The sequence below is a fragment of the Colossoma macropomum genome, unplaced genomic scaffold, assembly GCF_904425465.1.
Source record: "Colossoma macropomum unplaced genomic scaffold, Colossoma_macropomum, whole genome shotgun sequence".
Taxonomy (NCBI): Eukaryota; Metazoa; Chordata; class Actinopteri; order Characiformes; family Serrasalmidae; genus Colossoma; species Colossoma macropomum.
In genome coordinates this window covers 7,285,188-7,308,679 of record NW_023494809.1, presented here as the reverse complement: position 1 = coordinate 7,308,679, position 23,492 = coordinate 7,285,188, and the positions used below count along the sequence as shown (strand labels likewise).

Genomic DNA, 23,492 nt, shown 5'->3' with positions numbered 1-23,492 from the left:
ACCAAATCTTCTTTCAGCTTGCAATTATGCATTAATTCAAGGGAAAATTCCCCCAATCATGGAGTGAAGCAATTATTACTGTTATCCCTAAGGAAGGAAAAGATGTACTCGAATGTGGATCATATCGATCAATTTCAGTTCTTAACGTAGACTATAAATTATATGCAAGTGTTGTAGCCAAACGACTAAACGACTACGAGCCAAAAGATTTTCCCCCAGATAATAATTTATGACCAAACAGGGTTTATTCAACATAGACAAACACATGATAATATAAGATGTACCTTGCATATTGTTAATTATATAAAACGGCACAATCTGGAAGCCTCTCTGATAAGTCTAGATGCAGAAAAAGCTTTCGACTCAGTGAGCTGGAAGTATCTATGTAGAGTCTTAAATAGGTTTGGGTTTCATGAAGAAGTTATCCAAAGTATCCAAGCACTGTATAATAGACCAACCACGCGAATCAAAATAAATGTTAATTTGTCCGATACTATTATTTTGGAACATGGAACAAGACAAGGTTGCCCTCTGTCTTCCTCTCTTTTTGCTTTGTACATAAAGCCTTTGGCCCAATGGATACGACAAGACACCTTGATAAAGGGTATTACCATAAAGGGTGATGAACACAAACTGGTGCTATATGCAGACGATGTCTTATTGTTTTTGAGTGAGCCCTCTGGTTCATTCACTGAGTTAATGAAAGTGATAGAACTTTACAGTGTATTCTCAGGATACAAGTTAAATGCTCAGAAACCTCAAGTTTTGACATTTAATTATAATCCCCCAAAATATCTTAGACAAAAATATCATTATAGGTGGGATTACAATTCATTAAAATATTTAGGAGTTAATCTACCCAAAGACCTTTCTAAATTGTCAGAGACTAATTTTGGACCCCTTATTGCTAAGACTAAAACTGATATTCAAAGATGGAGCTTGATTCCTTTTCTTAGCCTCAACTCAAGGGTTGAATCCATAAAAATGAATGTGCTTCCACGTCTCCTTTTTCTATTTCAAGCACTCCCCATCGAAATCCCTCCAAACATTTTTTCAGAATGGGATAAAATCATTTCAAGGTATATATGGCAGGGACGGAAGCCAAGAATAAGATTTCGGATTTTGCAGCTTCCAAAGGACAGAGGAGGCATGGGTTTACCAAATTTCAAAAAGTACTACTTTGCAGCTCAGACAAGACCCTTAATTCTCGCATGCAACCCTGCTTACCAAGCAAGATGGATGGATATAGAATTGTCATTGATAAAGAACCCCCCTATTCAGGCAATAATAGGAAATAGTGATTTAGTTAAAAAAGTAGACATCATAGAGAATCTTTCTATAAAAACCCAATTAAAAATCTGGACTTAAGTAATAAAAGAATACAATTTAAGTGAAATGTTGAAAGTAATTAGATGACTCTGAGTTCATACCAAATAGGCTGAATAGTAGGTTCAAAGATGATACACTCAACAGTATTAATGATGAAATACTAAATTTGTTTATCAGAGCTTATCAGTCTGAGGCTCACAAAGGAATCCAAAATGTGTAAAGGCTTAACAGTAAAGGAAGGAAGTTCGACAGAGTATGTAAAGCAAAAATGGGAAAAAGAGCAGTATTACCATTTCAAGTGAAATATGGGTTAAGATATGTGAACTTCAGTGTAAATGTACTAATTCACATGTTTGGAGAGAATTAGGGTGGAAGTGTGTTACTCGATTTTTTATTACCCCAAAGCAAAAACCTGTGGAAAATCAGGGATGTTGGAGGATGTGTGGGGAGCGGGAAGCCAGTCACTGGCATGTATTTTGGGAATGCTCAATATTAAGACATTTTTGGACAGAGTTGCACAAAGTACTGAAAAATATATTTAGTTTAAAATTTCCCTGTAAATTTGATACACTTTTTCTAGGGGTACTGGGTTTTGATGTGGCAAGATCGGACAAATATTTATGAAATATTGATTATAAGAATATTGATTGCAAGTAAAAAAGTCGTAACAAGGAAGTGCCTGTCTCCTGATCCTCCTACACTGGATGACTGGATAAACCTGGTCAATGAAATATATCAAATGGAAAAAATTACTTTTTCTGTTAGACAAAATTTGTAAAATTCTGGTTAAAATGGGTTAATTATATAAAGTCTGTAAGACCACAGTGTGTAGAGATACAACGTGATTGTTATTTTAATTTTTTTTTATTTATTTATTTTTTAAAATTATTTTTATTACCCCCCCCTCCCTTTTCTTCTTACCTAACCCCTTTATTTTTTACCCCAAAGCATCTCCTCAGGTTTTAATGTATATAGTTATTTATTTATTTGTACAGAATGTCAAAAAGAAGGGGGAAAAAAAGATTTTTTAAAGAATAAAAAAGATGGAGAGATATAGATCACAAGGTGTATGAAAGGATATATATAATTGGAAATTAACATGTGCATGGAATTTTATGTTGTCATTGCATGCTTTTGAATGTCTCCCCTGGAAAAAATACAATAAAAAGAAAAAAGAAATAGTCTGACCTAAAATCACTGCCTTTAAAGCTTCCCAAACAGTAGAGAGGGAGACATATGGAGTATTATTGAGGCTAAAAAATATTTGAGTATTGTCAGCAAGGTGCTGTGTAAAAAAACTTTCTGAAAGCAAGAGGGAAATGAGACTCCACAATTTTGAAGTAAAGGGCTTGTCTGGAAAAATAAGTGCCACAGATATGGTGGCATGATCAGAGATAACGATACTGCTGTAACAACAGGATTTTACTCTCGATAAGACAGTAAAGAGAGTATAAGGAGATTAACTACATCCATGATACATAACATGTGTTGGTTTACATTTGATCTGGGAAAAGCTTAGTCACGTAGTCGCTTGACCCTCTCGTTGGCCATGAGATGATTTCCATTTCTTTACAGCGAACATCAAAATTAAGACAGTAACAAAGAGAGTAACCACTGTTGCCATGGCCGTCCTATTCCGTGAAGTGAAGGGCGTCGAACAGCATTCTGGAAAAGAAAACATTCATATTCCTCAGCTGCATATTTCTTCATTCAATTTCCTTTTCCAACCTGTTTGACAGCTTAGATACATCATGATTTTTAATGAACGTCTTGACATCTGAAGAGTTGCATGCCTCTAAAAGCTCCCTCACAAAAAGTTATTTTTGCCTACACTATATTTTTAAAATACTTTCACAGTGGAGAGGTATATGCAGGGCACTATTAGTCAAAATAGCAAAATAGAACCCACAATTTTACCATCATCAACACTGCATATAAATGACTAGGTTTACTGATGGTTTTAGGTAGTACATAAAATAGCTATCATCCTATTATCACCACCGTAAGTTTAAAAAACATCCAGGTCAGGGAGTTTCTCTGCAGTCATTTCACACCAAAGCACTCAGAATTTTTTTTACTTACTGATTTATGCAGGAGGTTCAAAAAATCGATGGAATACAGTGACTGAAATATTTCCCTGGTTTCATTCATTTAAACATGGTTTATAAGTTTGTTTTTTTGCTTTAATTTGCTCTACATTCTTAAACATGTACTGTATATCTGCACTGAGCATTCTGTAAAGCCAGTTTATTTCTGAATAACTGAACAGTTAAGGGAGTAGTTAAAGGAGAGGCTTTTCATGGATTTAATTCTAACAGTTATCATGGCTTTACAAAGAGCTATTACTACTGTCACTCTGCCAGGTCTCTAACAGTAATCATCAGTCATCACTGTTAATCATTGGTTGATTTAATGGTTACTTTAAATACTTATGTAATCAGTTATCTTTGGTCAATCTTAATGATAATCAGTATCCCCTGGTCAATGTACATCTGTCATCGGTTATCGCTGGTTAACCTAATACTTTTGGTTAATCTAACACTTCCATCCTTTTTTTACTTAAACCAGTAACAGCAACTGTTCCTTGCTGTTACTGGTTTCCTTCAGATAATTATTCTGTTTCATAAATTATTATGTTTCATAAAAAATGGCTTATTTAATTTAAATGAAGTTCTGAAAATTCTCAATTTTTGCCTGCTTCAGTCCACTACTACTCCCATAATCCCCTGAGCAGGAGTCCAGTACAACACTGATGCTAAGCTTAACACTCGCAAACATGTCCACTACTGAAGAGATTACTAATTTCATCATCCATCAAAAGAGCTCAGTAACAGTAAGACTAATAACGGATCATCACACTGATTTATCAGTCTACTCAGGCTTTAGCAGAGCTCAGTAACACTGAGTTTAATAACTGATCATCATATTGATTTATCAGTCTACTCAGGTTTTAGTGAGAGATTTAGTGTTTGCAAAGAAGCTGTTAATTAAGGTTCTCTTTAGAATTCACATGTTCGCTACATGCGCTGCACTGATTCTAAATTGTTAATAAATGTGCTAATAATTTATGGAGTTTTTGATAATGTGTTTTTGTAATTTTGTGGGTACGTATTTTAAAAGTATTCTCCTAAAAATATAAGAAGTAACTATTCTGAATACTACTTTTACAAAATGAAACTTGGACTGAATAAAGTTGTGAAATTTCTTTATTCTGAATATGCATACCTGATACTTGTATTCAGTTACATCCCAACCTTGTTCATTGTCAGTGATTTATTCTTTATTTATATTGCTATGGTTATGTTATTGTTTTCCCATCTGGGGCCAATTAGAGGATGCATTTTTGTCAAGTTTTTTGTTATTTTAAATCTTTAAAGTCCCAGGTTTAAGTCTTGTGCGTATGTACAACAATGCAAACTGTCTGAGTTATTCTTAAGTTAAAGAAGTGTTTAATACAAGTTTGGACCTGCTGGCAGCTCCTGGCCATTTATAGGGGATAACGATGTTGGTGCTTTGTATTGACGTTTACTAGTTTATCATGTATTGCTTTACTAGAGACAAGCAGCTGTGCTCATTGTAATATCAATCAAAAAAATGGTGCTTTATCATTGGTATTTTCACCCATACCGATCCGTGAAACCTTAATATTAGCCAACCTTAACAAACCAATATCTTTCAGATCCTATACTCATCTCATGTGGTCACCAACTGACCTTGGCAATGGTCTGGAGGGGGGTGTAAGAGCAGCGAATGAGTGAAGCTCTGATTCAGAGCTTCTAACTTCATTTCCATGGTGATTGTCTCTATGGCATTTAGCCTGAAGCTGATGGTGCTAGACACCGAATAGCGCCCCCTGGTGTCCAGCTGAACAGAGGATGTCTGAAGTATGTCTCTACCAGAGGAGTCAAGCCATCTGATTTCAGGCTGAGGAAAACCATTGGACAAGGTGGCGGTGATATTGATGCTGTCACATGTAGGCTGCAACGACAGGAGGGGTTCATCAAAGAGTGCTGAAAAAAAGAAAGAAGAGATTAAAGGAGAATTCATTCAAAGGCATCATTCAGAGAGGCCTGAAGTGAAAAGTTCTGTTCTCTAGTCAGACGTCTTCACGGTGATGGTGATAGACATCTGGAGAGTTTCATGCCTATTAAACTCTAATGAGAGTTTAAAACTCCCTCGCAGGGAGTTATTACATGGAACATTCACAAATACATTGCCTGATGTCTGTTGCGTAGTAGTATTTGCTCATATTAGACACTGTAACCTCCTTTCATCACCACTGTAAAGAGCTGGTAAGTTTTTCAATGCACCATTTCATATCAAATTACTCTGAATGACTTTGTTTATATCTCAATAATTTAATCATGTAGAAATTTTAAAAAAGGTTTCATTCCACTTTAAAATACAAAACAGTTTTATGATTACTGTTACATTATGATCACTTTTAACCCATGATTTTACACATAGTCTGCTCCCAAAATCCTTTTTTGCCTCCTTTCATTGTTTCCTTGATCAAACTTAATCTAGTGTTTGCGCTGCTCCCTTAGTCAAATACAACGTCAAGGTACAATGAACAGCAAATGAAGATGGCATTATGGTATTATGTGTTCTTCTCATCATATTTAATCACCAACTGCTCTTCTGGGAAAACTTTCCAATGCATGTTAGGAAATTTCTGCTGGAGTTTAAACCAAAAGTCAGTGAACTTTATCTCAAGTGAAGTTTATCTCAAAGATGGAATGTGGCCCTAGAAGTTATGCCCAAGAGTGGAGCAACAGAGTGCTCGCCTGAGCAGGGAATGACAGTGATAATGTCTTATATACTCTGTTATCTTGTCTCTTACATTAAAGACATACATGCACACACTGTTCAAAATGAGAGGTCAGCTCAACTCAAAATAATATAGTAACTAATTACATGGCTTTTCTTTAGCTGATTTAACTAGGACACAAGAGTTCACACAACTCAAACTTCTTGGTTGAGTTGAGTTCTGCAATGGTTGCAAACTGACTTGCAGGCACTGATGAAAGCTTCAATGGCAACAGCATGCTTGGTTTAACATTTCTTCTTTTTGAAAGGCTCTGTGCTATTTTGGTAATGTAGTCTTCCAAACATTAACTGAGATCTTACACATCTTATACAGATCTCATTTGTCTTCGGTTTGAGAAATGAGCAACAATTCGTTCTTTCCACCTGGGAAGTTTTTCAGAGTTATCCTGGACGTAGACAGAAGTTTCTAGGCTATGAAGGACCAACTGGGTAAACCAGTTTGCTACAGCACCACCCTGAGGCAGATCAATACTGCATCTCTAGTTAGTTAAAACCAAAAACAGCAGCTCACCGATGGTGGGTGAAGCGGCTAAACAGTGACCTCTCCCTGAATTTGCATATGAGCATCTATTTTTTCTAACAGACAGCATAACTGCATAAAAGTTTTATTTTCATAGACCCACGAGAAATTAGACTTTGAGATATTCAGTGGGTCCAAAAGTTTAATTAGGGGGTCCCAGACCCTCCTGTACTTCACACCTTGGTAACAGCACTTGATACAGTGCATTTGCAAATACCTGTATGAGAGGTCTGCTACCCAACCCGAGCCTGACGGGGCCTGTCAAAATATCAGGCTTTAGGCCAGTTGTTCATGTATAGCATCAGGCGTGACAGGCTCAGGTTTGCGTTATACCGAGTAGCAGTGCCAGCTCTACAAAATAAGCTGCTCAGGGCTCTGAGGCCGCCAGGGGGGCCCCCATACTACTTTTGGGTTATTACTGTACCATGATGTTGTCTAAGATGCTCAAGTGAGAGAAACTGGCTGGTATTTCGCAAAAAAGAACATACACATCTGGAGCTGAAAAACAGAAAAGAAAAAGAGAACATCAAGGGAAAAAGCTAAAGATAAAAATATATTCTGGGTTTTTATCACTGGTGTGTCATTATGCTGTTTGCTATCCGGTGTCTACCAGATGAGGATGGGTTCCCCTTTTGAGTCTTGGTTCCTCTCAAGGTTTCTTCCTCTTGCTCTTAGGGAGTTTTTCCCTGCCACTGTCGCCATTGGCGATGCTCATGGGGGCTTGGACCCGGATTTTTCTGTAAAGCTGCTTTGTGACAATACTTGTTGTAAAAGCAGCCATATAAATAAACTTTGACTTGACTTGACTTGTTTGGCTGTTAGTTGGACAACAAAGTAGTCAATCAGGGATCTTTCTCACAAAGCAGATTCAGCTTAGAGTTGTTTTAATGACTTTCTCTGTTAATTCAGGTTTACATACTCAGGCTGTGGTTAATCCTCGTGCGTGTGCTCATGAAACATGATGTTTATGACGAACAGCATTTATAATAGTCAAAAGCACCGTATTAGTGCTATAGTGATGTACCCCTGTAAAATGATAGAGAGAATCCAGGGTTAGGATAAATTTACTTATTAGAACCCCAAATGGGCCTTCATTAGCATCAAATCATCAGCAGTACACAAACTGGCTAGTTTTTCATCATTTCAGCTGTTCGTGGTAGTCACTGTTACTAGCAAGTCACTACATTTACAGTACATCAGCTAACCGTTTGTTAATTTATCTATTTGTATATATGGAAATGGGCTTAGTGTTACACTAGTGCTTAGTGCAGGCATGTAGAAGTGGTAGCAGCAGCAGTAGGAGTAGGAGGCTTGTGTTTAACTAAAGAAATATGCCTTTGACAATATAAAGGAAAATCACTAAAAAGAAACTATTCAACAGTCAAACAAATCGAGGGCATCTTCACTGGTGAAACCTTATAAACTGGTCATTACATTAAATAACAACAAAATGATCACACACAGTGTAGCGCCTGCTTCACAGCTGCAGTTCGGACTTCTAATTTGGCAGTACCTGTCAGGCCGTTACAGGTCGAATTCGGGCTTTAATTTTATGCCTGTGCAGACCGACGAGCTGTATTTCCATGTCAGACCAGGAATCAAGGAGGAGCGTTCAAATTTGTATTCTAGGACATGGGATTATCAGATGAGTGCTGATAATCCCATGTGCTAGAATAAAAAATTGTATTTTGATTGTTGGTACAGAACAAGAGGCAAAAGAAAAGACATCAAGTTGATATTCACCAGAGGTGCTCAGCATACTCACCGGCCAATATGACCTTTAGCCTTCTGGTTGTACTATCCTGCTCGTTGTTGACGTAGCAGGTGTACTCTCCCTCGTCGTCTGGCTGCATCCTGATTAACCTCAGCGATGCATTTCCTTCCAGTAACTGGTCCTTAAACAGATGTGTCCGCCCTCTGTAAGCCTGTCCCTGCCTGTCTAGCTGGTCTTGGCCAAGATAAAAGCTGTGGACCACCGTCTCTCCGTGCTGCCAGTTAATGATGAGGTTTGTTAGATTGAGGCTTTTGCTGGTAGAGAAAGAGCACTCCAGGGTGGCATTACCACCAGGTGCTGCCACAGCTGCCGCGGAAACTGGATGCTGCACTCTTCTAACTGTTGTGAGATTAAAACATCTTCATTTAAAAACAGCCAGAAAATGTCATTCTTTTAAAATTTTTACATTTTAAAATGTATAATTTATTATTTATAAGTACATGTTCAAGCAGGAATGCCACTGCTATCACAGTAAGAGTGATGATTCTACTGTAAAATGTAAGCTGACTTAAAAAGTTTATTCTGATTAGTACTTTTACTATTATTATGAGTATCACCCACCATTGGGAGAGGCTTCTGGAATATGTGAACTCTTCTCTTGTAACTATACAATCTAACGGATGGAAGAAATTAAGCCTCCCTCCACACCCAATGGGAACAAATCCAGTATTGCATTACTGTGGATGTGGGTAGCTGTGACCAGAATTTCAACCCCATTCTCAGAGACAGAAGCCATTTTTCTGTGTAGAAATACAATGTTTGCTTGTACAGTTTGCATAATCCTGAAAATCAGTTAAAGTTGGTATGGGCCCCTCTATGTTTCAAACATATTTTTTATTTTTTGTTGGCCATTGGCTTCTACTTTAAGCATGTTTGAGGTCAGCAAGTTTTCTGCCCTTTTCTAAATACACAGAAACACTTATGTGTGCTACAGATACAGTGAATAGAGATTAGGTTGAAAAATGTGGGAGTATTCCTTTAATGGATTTGCTTAAGAATTTGAGAAACAAAATCATGTCTCGGTTCATTTTCACTTTGATGGCTTTATGAACCCTAACAAGATCACATCCTCTGATAGCCTGAAAGCTCTACTGATCTTGGCAAGTGTTCCTTCCCTGATCTTTTTGTGAAGGCCTTGATCTGTGGCCAAGAGTCCAAGACAGCAGAACTGCACTCCCTCTCCCCCATCACTGAGCACGATGTTAGCTGAAGTAACAGAATTAGCAGTTAGCATGTTGAGCTGTCCAATGTTAGCGGCAGTCTGAAAAAGATACAGTGGCTGGATTCATGTGACTCTGTGGAAGCAGGTGTTATGGCTGACTTATACTTCTGAGACGATGCATGTAAACGTATCTGTGTCACAACGCAGACATGGAGTTCATGGGTAAGCACAGCTCTCAGAAATCACAACATGCACACCAGAGAATTTACAGTGAAGAGTACAGGGTTGCCAGATTTCATTTCCAGCTAAAAAAAATGTTCAATCAATGTTTTCAGGGTATTAATATTTTTGATGTGCTTGTATGAGATAGGACCTATAATGCCATGCAATCAGAAATGCAAATGAATAGCAATAAAACTGCAAGCGTAACAGTTCCTCATACACATTTTTAAAACATGCTTACTTTGATAGGCCCTGTCGATCAGATCATGGGCCGTTCCAATTTTTGTACTATTACAGAACTAAAATGACTGAAATGTTTGTAAAAGTTTTGACAACTGATTGGATGTGGGGAGCCTATTAAAAAATTGTTGAAAATCACAGTCTGTAAATGTTAATCATTTTTTATTTAAAGAAACGCACTCAACACTTTCTTTACACAGAACAACATTAAATATTTCAATACAGCTGTCATGTGCTTGAAGTAGTTACAGGTCTTTTACATTGCCTTATGTATATTCATGAGGTCACTGAGCACAAATCACTACTCAGCCAATGAAGTGATCAGCTCAATGACCAGCATTCAGCAGCAGTAAAGCTAGCTTTTAAAGGCCCAGGACCTGTTCACTAAAGAAAAATGGACAAATACTGGTACTTTTTCTTGGTTTTTTTAATAGAATATATTCTTCTATTTTTTTCCAAACTTAAAGTAAGTTCCCACATAAGTGGCAAGAAGTGTTTATTTTTTAATTTTTAGTTGTTCAGCTCCATTTACACACATTCATTGAGGACTCACTCACGGGCGCCCTCTGGTGTCTGATTTTTGATATAATGTGAGAAATAGAAAGTGGGCAGGATCCCATTAAACTGGTTCTGGTGCATCTCTAAAATCTATAAGCCCTGCTTATCTGCGGAGCTGCATGTCAATCGGGCGCTGGTTGGTTTTCCGGGTAGCGTTGGGGGCAGGACGAGACCCAATGCTTAATACTCAACCCAAACTAGAATTAGTGAGAAATCAAACAGAGCAGTCTGAGGAACTAATAGCTAAAAAAAGGGCGATGTTTCATACAGTCATAGGCCCCATCATCAAAACATTACCAAAAAAGTGAACTGAGTATTCATTCTTAGAAAAAAAGAGGAAAAAAGCAAGACTAGCACAATGACCCCTAGCACAGATGTGCTGACAGACACCTATGCGAAGGTCTGTGCACCACACTTACATACAGACTGTACTCACAGAGACACAGACGCTGAAGCATAAATCAGCCTTTTTAGCCTCCACCCTTCCAACGTCATGTGATGGGGAGACCTAGCTAGATGGTGGGAACTGTCTACGACCACATTGAAGGGAACAAATTGGGAAGAAAAAGAAGGCATTGCTTATAACGATTCCTGTGTAAATTAAGATAGCATGTTTAAAAAGGTTACCTAGGATTGCCACAGCCGTCCAAAATAGAAGACGTCTCATTCTGAAACATCTTGATTTCTGTGGAAAAAAATAAAAACCAATTATGACATATATTCAGACAAGTCATGTGTGGCTCCTTTAGGAAAATTGTAACTAGCTGTAGTTTGTCCAACTACAGTATGTATCTGATATTTATTGTGGTATGCTTTTGTCATCTTGTCTGACACACATATTTCACTACCCTGGAGTCTGTTTCTATTGTATCATGTAGTTGTACTTTCATTAATTACTTTCTGAATTACTTGGAAAAGCTTTCCGTTATCCTGTAGCATCTGCTCTATGCGCTATGACAACCCAAACATCTTCTATTTAACTGAACTGAAGTTTAACTTGTTCTAGCTGGTGAAGAGCTGTTTGTCTGAACCATATTTGCATTCTGAGCCACATGTTTGCATTTTGAACCATATGTTTGCATTATATACAGTCAGGTAATCATAAGCCATATTCAAAGTTCACAGAAAAATCTAATTTACACAATTTAGACCAAAACGTTGTTGTTGTGCAACAATACAATGCATAGTATCATACTGTATCATATTGAATCATATCATATCGCTGCATCACAATGGCAAACCATATAATATAATATAATGAGAAACAACACATTTCAAAACTCATTAAAAAAAAAAAGCATCCCCACAGGATTCTTGTAGTATCACTAAGCTAATGGCAATTCACATTAACATATTTTGGCCATTCTACACTCATTGTCCAGTTTATCAACACCACTTACCATATAGTTCTACAATTACAAGTTGTAGTCCATCTCTTTCTCTGCATACTTTGTTAGGTACTGTTTGGGGGTGGATCATTCTCAGCACTGCAGTGACACTGTTGTGGTGGTGGTGTGTTAGTGTGTGTTGCGCTGGTCTGAGTGGATCAGACACAGCAGTGCTGCTGGAGTTTTTAAACATCTCAATGTAACTGCCGGACTGAGAATAGTCCACCAACCAAAAATATCCAGCCAACAGCATTTTGTGGGCAGCATCCTGTGACTACTGATGAAGGACTAGAGGATGACCAACACAAACTGCAACAGATGAGCTTTAGATGAGACTTTACATCTACAGGGTGGACCAACAAAGTATGTGTCTAATAAAGTGGACAGTGAGTGGACACAGTGTTTAAAAAAATCCAGCAGCACTGCTCCTGCTAATTTAGCTGTATATTATTATTTTGAAATGTTGGGCGGATGTCACTTCCCCGCCTCTGTTTTCAACATGCTGTTTCTATAAACAAGTGGAATCCACAGACCTGGGTGTGGATCCATCATGTTACTGAGGGATTTTGTTCTGCAATGCTTGCAGCAGATTTACATCAAATATAAAAGACATCTGTCAGTTGTTTTGTTCGGTGCTGGTTGAGAATCGAATTGATCTATTTCAAGATAGTTTAACTGGGCAGATTAGAATGTTTTAATGAATTATTTTTTTATTTTTAAATAAATGTATGATGTTTATAATCAGTTGACCTTAGGTATTGATTCTGAATCAGTTTTAGAGTAGAAGGGACAGAGAAGAACCTCAATATCATTTGACTCCAAAAGTTATAATGCAAAGTTTGACTAAGATTCTGATATTATTGCAAATAATAATACTCTCAGGTCATACATTATTTAATGTAATATTTTACAAAATAACCACACTGTACATTTCATTTTCACCCTTTTTTCATATTGTCAAAAAAAATGTAATCTGGTCTCGGTCTTGACATGGACTCGATGTGTCCAGCTCTCAGCCTTGACTCAAGCTAGTGGACTTCACTACAACACTAATAGCCTCATAATGCTGGATCCCAAATTTACCTGAGGAGCACAAGACACATATTGGTCATTCTACCGTACCGTGGCAGTAAGCGAGATATGAATGTTGATATGCAATTCAAGTGTAAAATGTAGTTTGTTATATTGAACATTAGTGAAGTAACACCACTAACAGTAACACCTGATGAAACTACTCAAATCTGAGCTTTTCCACAATACAGCCCACTGACACTTCAGTTTCAAAGTCACACTGTATGTAGAAAATTACAAATACTGCATTCCCCCTGTTACTTTTCTGCAATTTTAAAATCCCTCAACAATTCACAAATACCCCTAACACAATCTTTCTGTGACACATGAACGCTGTCAAAACTTTAGCCAAATTTGTTAGAAATGTAAAAAAAAATTTCATTAACTGTGAATTTCCAAGTGTCTCCTTTGAGATATCCATACAAGAATAATTCAAAACCTTCTTTTTTACAAAAATGTTGCTACAAAGAATCCTTTTTGGCACCTTTTATGTTGAGAATGTAGGCAAAATATAATGTCAACCTGGTGCTAGCTTATTTTTAAAAAGAATTAAAATTATTACAAGTACTGAAACTTGGAATACTGAAATGTTTGCAGTATTGCAGTACTGAAAAAGCATTGAACGTTCGACACTCTAACTGACTATAAAAGCAACATCAGTCCTCACATTAAAGGTGTACTGGTTACCAAGCCGCTAAATCATTTACTGCATAGGGCTTGATCTGAGGATGCCAGGAGATGCAGTCCCAAATCCCAGTCAAATAAATAAATAAATAACCTTGACATTTATTTTACAATTCAAACACTGCTAATGTGTCTAGGGGATTTATCAGCTGTGTCAAAGAGCCCACATATGCTATGCAATACATGCCGAAAAGCTATAATGCAGCAAATAGAAATGCCAGTCATAAGTCAAAACTGAGTAAAAAACAAACACCACAAAACATAAAATGACCACACTATTGAATCACCACTGTGATCCAGTCTCAACAAAAGATCTACCATAAGCTCCACACAGCTGACATTTATGAACCCTCTCAGAACCCATTTATATCAAAGGCCAGTGAACAAAGACCTGCTAAAAGGAGAACAAAACCTCTGCCTTGAGCAAAGGAAGTAAAATAAGCTCTACTGAGTTGTGTTTCATCGCTTTTCCTACACACAGCCGTGCCTTTATTTGGAGAAAGCCAAACCTGCCTTCCATCTGCCACACCTATGAGCACGTTCTGCCTCCATCTGTGTCCTGTCTCCAACCTCAACCTGCCTTACCTCTCTGGGTTTCCTCTGGGTGCTTCTCATATTTTTATATGTGCCTCCTTGGCTCCTTTTTTTTAACATGTCCTCATCCTCCTCAACTCACCACTTGAATGTGGATCACACTTTCGTTTCACAAGTGTCCACTTGTGGCAGAAAGGGAGGAGGGGACAGTGAGGAGAGGATTATTCAAGTAGAACGAACTCACCCTCTACAGGTTACCCTAGCAAGCTAATAAGATAGCCATGCAAACTTTGCAATGCAATACATGTTTTTGGGAAATCAGAACTGAACACATAAAGCTTGTGAATAACTACTTTGTCTGGATAGAGTCGTGGTGTAGTGCCTTTGTTTTTGTTGTTGTTAGCTGTGTCTCCTTTAGCATGCTAACTGGCAAGCTATCAGAGTAAAGTGATGAAGTTGTATCATGTACGGGAAAGCAGGGCATGACCTAACACATTTTGGCTTTTACTTAAGCCCAGCTAGCACTTGCTGTAAGCTTGTCACCTGCTTCAAAATGGTGCTATGTTTTCAGCATCAAGATGGTGAGTAAAGTAAAATAAGGTCGGATTTTGTGATTAACAAAAACAGCTCAGTAACCTAAAATAATTTGAGTTTGAGAAAAATATTACTTACATACCCTGAAAACACTCTCTGGCTCAGATCTCTTTAAGACACTGACAAATTGCTCTGAATTTTCACAGGATACTGTGGCTAGGAAATGTGTAATGTGGCCAGAAGCACAAGCTGCCTGACCTCGTATAACAACATAAAGTTTGTGTTAAATTGTGCCCTGCGTTAGGTTAGGTTGTTCCCCACGCTCCCTTATGTAAAACAGATGGAGTAGTTTCCAACCTAAAGCTCAGCAAATTGAATGTTATGATTTTGAAATATGAAGCATTTTATAGTAGCTTTACTGCTGTAGCTTATAAACAGCTAATTAGCCTGACAGTTAACGTCAGGCTAATGTTGATTAATCCCATCAAACAGATAAGGAGCTATTACTGACTTTTCTGATCATAACGGCATTTGATGGTCGACATTAATTATAGAAGTCCGGATATGTCATCGCAGGCAATAACAGGACTCAAGGACAATGCATCAATTTGATGTGGATCAACACCGCTAATCAAATTTACTTTTTCTTGATATCTTGATTTGGAAGCCACAGCCGGCACTGACTGCTTATAAACATTATGATGACAGAATATCAACAACGTGACCGCCTTTTCCGTGTTTGGCGAACACTGTCTATTAAAACAGGCAGTTTGGTTCATTTCCCTCACAATTTAGTTCCTTCCTCTGAGTTACAAGGATAAAATGGGAGGATGGAGGAATTGATGCCTTAAGTTAGGGAAGCTCATTCTGAATTATCTGAAAGCGTCAAAATAAATGAATCAATTGCTCTGATCTGATTTGAAGTTTAAAAACCGAGGTTCTGCACGTAACCAGAACATTATCAGGAATGTTGCGGTGATGTTAATCAGAAAGCAAAATACATTCACTCCTGCGCATTACATACTTAGGCCTGTGCATCGATTAGAATACTTTTCAAGCTATAAGCAAAATAATTAAACCACTATAGAGAATTCGAAACATAAAGAAGATTTCTGTCTTTTCTGCTTGAAGAACGGCCCAGTGTCCACTAGGGGGGGGCGCTCCAAAGCCTAGGCTGCAGCCGAGGTAAGCTGTATTTCTTGGTTGCTGCGTCATAGAAGGCCATTCCAAAGTGAAGTACCCTTCATATACAGCCTAGAAATGCAGCCTACATTCTGAGTGATTTCGAGGATGCAACTAATGTATCCTTCCAGGCCTTTGGTTACCCACAGTTCTGTGTGCATGAACAACATGAAGGAAAAAAAAATCAACATGAAAATGTCGGAAACTAAGCCGTTGGAGCAGCCTTTCTTTAAAAATGTAAGTTGTTCACGTCCTTGAATTTGTCTTCGTTAACTTATAAAATGTAAAATGATGTGTATTGTATATTTCGCTGTTGTCTGAAGAAAACCTCGTATCTCCATTTTTGACGTTTTTCAGTTTTTGACATAATTTGAAAGTACCTGTTAGCCTTTACTTTGTATGTATATTTATGATGAATGGACTACAGGAAATGACCCCTAAATGACTTGAAAAAAAGTCTGGTTCCATTGACTTACATTAAAAGTTTTTCCTTCTCCTGTAAAGTTACCATTTTGGAGATACAAGGTTTTCTTCCGACAACAGCGATATGTAGTTTATCATACTACTAGGAAACATCTCTCCATTTCCGTGAAGAAAACAGCAACAAACACAGTGCAATGGGCTCCATTTTTTTGCACAAGTTTCCCGCCACAATTGCAAAACGTAGGACCATTGTGGTGACGTCACAGCGCAGCCTTGTTAGGACCGTTCCACTTGTGTGACCATTAGTCTAGTAAGTCTTCATAGGACAGTCCTACCGAGGACCTGCACTACCTCAGCTGCAGCCTAGGCTTTCGAACGCAGCTACTGTCGTAATATTTTGAGTGAAAAAACATTATCAACACATGGAGCCCCAGGTGATGATATTTCATTCTTAAACTATGAATATTGGTAATATGAATTCAACTCAGTGGTAAACTAATATGACACCAAAACTTTATTAAGTAGAGAGAAAATGTTCTGCTTTGGGCACAATTTCAAAATCACAATATACGGTGCCCGAATAATTTGAATACTCAATTATTTGAGTATTTGTTCATTGTGTTGGTGTTCATTTCATTATTTATGATTCAGCAGCTTTTTCTTTCGACCCAATGAAATCCGAGGACACTCTCATGGATTCCTGACAATTCAGAGTGATGCTGCATGCACATGTTGGCGGTAGAACGAACAACAGCAAACCAGACGTTTCATTGTTTTCAATGGAGCCGTAATGGAAACGTCTGTCACCACCAGCAACAACGTTCCACAGACTGCAGCTGTAAGCGAGGGAGCCATGGATGCCAAATGTCTTGTTCCAGAGTACAGAGCATCATCCTGCCTTTTTCACCATAAATAAACAATTTACAACACTAAAGCTCTGCTCAGACAATCATTCCATTTTTTGCAGTAAACTAAACGTCTATGTCAAGGAAAAATATTTGGCTTTCAGCAAAGTTTGCATTTCTTGTTTAACAGTTACAAAAAACTTTGCAAACGCTAACAATATCAGTGTAATGATAAGCATGCATGAATGCAGATTAGTTCTGCTTCTGACATTACTGTAATAGGAAAAGCAGAGATAGTTTTCCTGTTTCCTATCAGTTTAACAGCACGTTTAGAGGTGACTAACTGACCTCACAAATAATGTTCCCACTCCTTAATCTTTAAGAGTAATGACCATGACTACAGCAGTGCTATTATCACAGCCTTAGGAAAGTACCTGGGTGGGAGTGAAGGGTATTTCCAGTCTCTCAGAAGGCCAGACTGAAGTAGGAGGCTTCTATTTCCTAAAGCCAAGATACACACTTCACTGCCAGCCAGAAAGAACAGCTCAAATACTGTGTTTTTGTAATCTGACCACTGATATTCCAAAACACGAATGGAGTAACTACAGCATGAGAAACATCTGAGTGTTTAGTGTTTTCAGGATCTTGTGGGTCCTCCTCCCTAACCACTTTACACTGCATACATCCATACCCATTTCCTCCTCCTCAAACCTTCCCTCACTTGACAAGAAATAAGGCAATTTACATTTTCTTGTTGGAAGACTTTTTTTTTTCCTTTGAAAGTACTCTAGTTGATATTTTTCTTGGCCAACACAAGCTGGAGATATATATTTATCTGTTATGTATATGTATGTACACAAATATATAATGATCAAAAAATGATAAACATGATCAACCACCTGTTTAGATTCTATATAACATTAGATAACTGTTGCCAATGATGCAATAGCTGACTAACTCAATGCGTCTAAGCCAGGGGTCAGCACCCTGTGAATGCGGCTCTTTTACTGCCCTGTTTGCAGCAAAATAAAGCTCTTTTTCTCACAGTTTTAACAATAAATGGACTTAAATGCTGGAGTTAATGTATAACTGCTAATTCACCCTTTAACCCTGAAGATCAGTGCAAAGACTGCTGGTCACCATAGCAATGCAGACAACAATCTCGCCTAGCTAGTAGCTAACGAAAAGGCAAAGAGAAAGAATTAAGACGAACATCGATAATTTGGAGACAAACTGACTTATTTGCATTTATAAGCACTTGTTTTACATTGTACAAGAAGCTGTTACACTTTCGAGGAAAAGTTTCCTATCAGAGATGTGAGAAAAGCGGCTATAGCTGAGCTAAAGCTTAAAGGAGCAAAGTAAGTCTGCGTGGTCGTTTATATTGCCTTTTTTTAGTCTATACTAGGACATAAGATAGCATTTATTAAGACATATTTTCAGACAAGATGGCAAAACATTACTTACTGTTTTTTTAATTAATGTTTAATTACTTAAAATGTTGTGGCTCCCAAGGTGGTTTTATTTTTGTTGAAAGGACAAAATGGCTCTTCTTAACATTTAGGCTGCTGAGCCCTGGTCTAAGCTGTAGCCAATGAGAGTGAACATATATAAACTTATTTAGCAGTATAATCACTGTCACAGATACAGTTCAACCACATAGCTAGTAGTGTTGTACTCCAGTCGTGGTCTCAAGACCATAAATCTCTTTCTCGTCTTGGTCTCGACCTTATTTGGACTCATTTGGGGTCCGAGTGAGGTTGTTGTCGAGAACAGCCAAGTGCAATGCCTTCGTCTTAGGTAAATGAAAACTGAGTTATTAATGAATATCAACAAAGCCAGGATAAACTGAATAAAACAGTCCTTTCTCTGCATCAGGGGTTCTCAAACTTTAGCAACTCACAGCTCACACAAACAACCACAAAAGCTTCCGCTGATTTAAGCAATCTGATGGCCTTTTTCTGACTCACCTAATGAGCTGATTTGGCAGCTACAGATGGATGTCAGACTGAAGAGAGGAAAGCTGCAAACGGAGTTCTGCTTCAACTTGACAAGTTTAGATCCATATTCGATATGTTTAGTGTCCAAGTGATAATATCAGGGTATGAGCTCATAGGACTATAAGCATAAAAGAGTCATCACTTATGACAAGATTCACTGTAAAACTGCAATATAAACATCACTTGAATGACTTACAGGCTTCAAGCGTCTGTGTTTCAGTCAGAAGTAGCATCAAATCCAGTTTGAAACTCAAATGGCTCTGTAATTTCATAAATAAGCTGCATATGTTTATTTAGGGAACTGTTCTTTCTTATGACAACTGAAAAAAGCTACCGCAGTATTCGGGCCCTCGCAGCCTGACTGTGCCACAGTTTCTTTCCACAAGCCACCACATTCTTCAACTCCCACGGACACACACACACACATATACATAACAACATGGGACTAACTTTTCTTGCAGTTTGAAACTATGTCTGGAACACTGTAAATATAATTAAATATAATTAAATATAATTACTGCATTTCACTGAAATACTTCATTTGATATGACTGTAGATCTGAAGACTTGCATTTTGCACATTTTATTTCCTCAACAATATCTGACTTGCATTTTTGCACATTTTACTTTAACAATGTTAACAATTTTAACAATTTAACAATGTTAACAATGTTAACAATTTTACTAACAATGTTTACTATCCGGTGTCGACCAGAGGAGGATGGGTTCCCCTTCTGAGTCTTGGTTCCTCTCAAGGTTTCTTCCTGTTTCTCTTAGGGAGTTTTTCCTTGCCACTGTCGCCACTGGCTTGCTCATGGGGGCTCGGACCCGGACTTCTTTTTGTAATGCTCATTTCCTTGTAAAGCTGCTTTGTGACAACACCTGTTGTAAAAAGCGCTATATAAATAAACTTTACTTACTTACTTACTTACAATGTTAGCTGCTAGAATTGCTGTATCAACCAAATACTGAATACCATTGCTGTTCAGGTTGCTACCTCAGTGACTGCTATGCTCCTATGTGCTCTCAGTACCGTGTACTGCCTGTGTTCTGTTTTGTATTTATAGTAAGTCTTTCGTATTTATTGTACTGTACTGTCTGGACTGTGTATATTGTATTGTTTTGCACTTGGTCCTGTGTTGGTCCAGGAGGAATGTTGTTTAGTTTCACTGTGTACTTGTATACAGCTCAAATAATAAAGCCTTGACTTGACTTGAAATTCTATTCTATAGCTTGTGGCTGGAACCCAAATTAATATTCTTAGCTAAATTATGTGTATTTTATTTGTGTATTTTATACAATTTTTTACGTTGGCTGCCATTTTAAAAAGCAATAAGCCACCTGAGGCCGTGCGTTAGCCCGCTTTGCATCGTGCCTAACATCACCCTTCCCCGAGATAAAATCACAGTGACGCACGGCCTCTAGTGGCTTATTTAAGCAATAGAACACAAGAGGAAGTGTGTTATCGCGAAATAACATCACGACTGTGATGTGCACAAGCCGAAGGCGAGCACCATAGATCATCACAGCCATGATGTTATGTGCAATAACACACGATCTCGAGTGTTCTATTGCGTTTATACAACAGTTAAATAAATAAAGTAAGAAATGAATAAACTGGGCTGTGAACGCGGCATTTAATATGTTTTAATGTTACCAATTCTTACACCAAATTATAGTTCCTTAACAAACAGCTCGTTGCTACGTCAGAGTAACGAGCTCTGCTCACTCGCTGCACAGCCAGCAGTTCGTTCTCCAGCTCCTTACACTAAATTCCGAAACTGTCATCACCACTGAGCAGCTTTTTTGTTTTTTATTGCGCCAGTTTTACGGCTCAGTCCGATTTTGTCAGAGGTTATTTCAGTCTAACCTCACAGATACTGAGTCTGCCATGTCAGGGATTCCAGTAAGAACCCAGACATTTCTAGGTCATAGTTAACAATTTCACAAACAAATTTGGTCAACTAACCATATCTGTGTAATGACATACATGCATGAACCCAAAAAAATAGTTCATGAGATTATGAAATATAGTGACATTCAGGGAAAAATGTACATATACAGAGCTGAGCAATATGACAATATTTATCATTATCATGATAAATTAGATCACAATTTTTCATGATATGTTTTTCTGAGCATGTCGTGGATATTATCAGTACTTATACAACAGTTCCAGCTACACAAGCTGATTGGTTGAGAAGCGTTCTAACTGTGCTGTTATTTCGCTGTAACATCACGGTTTTTTCCCTGTATCACTCCACTGAGACACTGTTGCTAGACAACGACTTTGACAGCTGTAGGAGACGCTCAGGCCATTTGAACGTTTTTACTTCTTACTTTGCCACAAACCGATTTCGTCAGACTCTGAAGATGAGACTACACTAAATTCCCAAACTGTCATCACCACTGAGCAGCTTTTCAGTCGGCAGTTGTGACAGAAGAACCTGAACAACCTGGAATCAGCCAGAAATGAACTGAACACCATTCACCAAACTAAATGGGCTGTGAGATGCTTTACAGACTGGCTGGAACAAAACAACATTAATATTGATCTGGAAAAAATTTACAACACTGAGCTAAACTTGATATTGAGGTAGTTTTATGGCTCAGTCCGATTTGGTCAGAAGAAGATCAGACTACACGTTTGGCGAATGGTATTCGGTTCATTTCTGGCTGATTCCAGGTTGTTTAGGCGTATGACATTTTGCCATTTTGCCCACCTCCAACCACACAGCAGTGATTTATCGAAAATGAAATTAATTCCTCCCCATAAAAACAGTGTTATGACTCAGAGTTCCTAACGTGGCAGATACGACATCATCCAGTTGTTTAGTCTCAATCAAGCACCATGAGGACACCACGCAGGTCACACCAAGCATTGTTCGGGCTGATTCTTTTGGCACAGTGCAGTGGTTTGTTTCTGCTGTGGTCAGGAAAGTACCGTGATTATACTGGAAGATGATGAAAGGTATCAGACGAGCACTAGAGAGGCTTTTAGGACAGTGTGGCTGGAATATCTATGCATTTCTTTGCATTTTGTTCCAAAACAGGAGAGATCCCCCAAACATGGCCCCAGATATCCGCCATACGTGCGCGCCTGAGCTGCTACATCCGGGGTATAACCAAAAACACACACTGGTTTAACTGCTCTTCTAGCGACCTACAGGCGCATCAAACTCACTGCAAGCGTCACATTTCCACGTTTACTATCACAACAGTGAACAAAGCGCATCTCCCGAACATCAGTCCCGTTTATCCTCACCCAGCATCACAGCTCTTTCACTCTGCCTAACAAATACGTGCAGAAATGAACGCAAATTCGCCGTTAAGCCTGTTTTGTGAGGGAGGATTCTGGTAAAATAGTTAACTAGAAGTGATATTATTAGCGCTGCTGCCCAAACTGGAGCTTCTGTGAACGTAAATGATCCTTTCCCGTTTCTTTATCATCAGCTGCACCGATGCGTGAAAGCAGTAAACAAAGACAAGATCTTCAACACCCCCTCAGAAGTGTTATAAAGACCCCCGAGGAAAGGGCGCGTCGTAAATAAACCTGCAGTGAAGCTCATTATTATGCCAGAGTTTAGCCAGAAAGCTAACAAGGTGTTTTAAAGCGTCTCTGCAGGGAAACAAACCTGGAGCAGAACTTCATCCAGCTCAGCATCCCTGAACCGTTAGCCACACAGACCGAGTCTAACCCGCTGAACTAAACGGGACTTTTGTCATTAGCATACGAGACACACAAGAAACACTGAATGCTGTGAAAAAGACCTTATCAGGGTTTGATACTTACACGAAACGAGTCGAAATAACTTGGCCTGGATGAAGTTCTCACTAAAGAACCACAGTGTGTAGAAATAAACGGCTCTACTTTCACTTTTTCTTCAAAGAGAAAGTCCCTCAGGAGATGCCAACAGCCGCTGCGCACAGTTACGCTGGATTTTCTAAATGCAGTTTTATAAACCTTAGGGGGTTTCCCGTTCTGCGAAAGGACACTCCAACCAAAATGAAAAATTTACCCATCACTGCCATCTGCTGTATACATGCCTACCCGTCTCTTGCAGTGGTGCTGCAGTGATCTTTAAAGGGGCTTTTCCTGATTTAAAGACTAAAAAAATCCCTGATAATGTATCTTGAAGGAGGAAGTATATTTTGCTGGTTACTTGGGGGCAGGGTATTTTATTTTTTGCAAGCTGG

At 38.4% G+C, this 23,492-nt stretch overlaps 1 protein-coding gene across 5 annotated transcripts; it reads right to left on the bottom strand.

The window, feature by feature from the left end:
- Positions 1 to 2,275: 2,275 nt before the first annotated feature.
- Positions 2,276 to 23,223, bottom strand: LOC118798827 (CD276 antigen-like). 5 transcript variants are annotated; one of them, XM_036558398.1, is made up of 6 exons: positions 23,089 to 23,105; positions 11,263 to 11,320; positions 11,072 to 11,165; positions 8,445 to 8,792; positions 5,043 to 5,339; positions 2,276 to 2,994 (listed from the first exon to the last, which is right to left on the bottom strand). In XM_036558398.1, the coding sequence occupies exons 3-6, from the start codon at positions 11,091 to 11,093 to the stop codon at positions 2,849 to 2,851; spliced, it is 813 nt and encodes a 270-aa protein (XP_036414291.1). In that variant the 5' UTR covers positions 11,094 to 11,165; positions 11,263 to 11,320; positions 23,089 to 23,105; the 3' UTR covers positions 2,276 to 2,848. The 5 variants fall into 5 exon arrangements, with proteins under 5 accessions (XP_036414291.1, XP_036414292.1, XP_036414289.1 ...); XM_036558399.1 differs by lacking the exon at positions 23,089 to 23,105 and adding an exon at positions 22,931 to 22,968 and having other exon boundaries at positions 11,072 to 11,161; XM_036558396.1 differs by lacking the exon at positions 11,072 to 11,165 and having other exon boundaries at positions 23,089 to 23,223.
- Between the last annotated feature and the right edge of the window lie 269 nt (positions 23,224 to 23,492).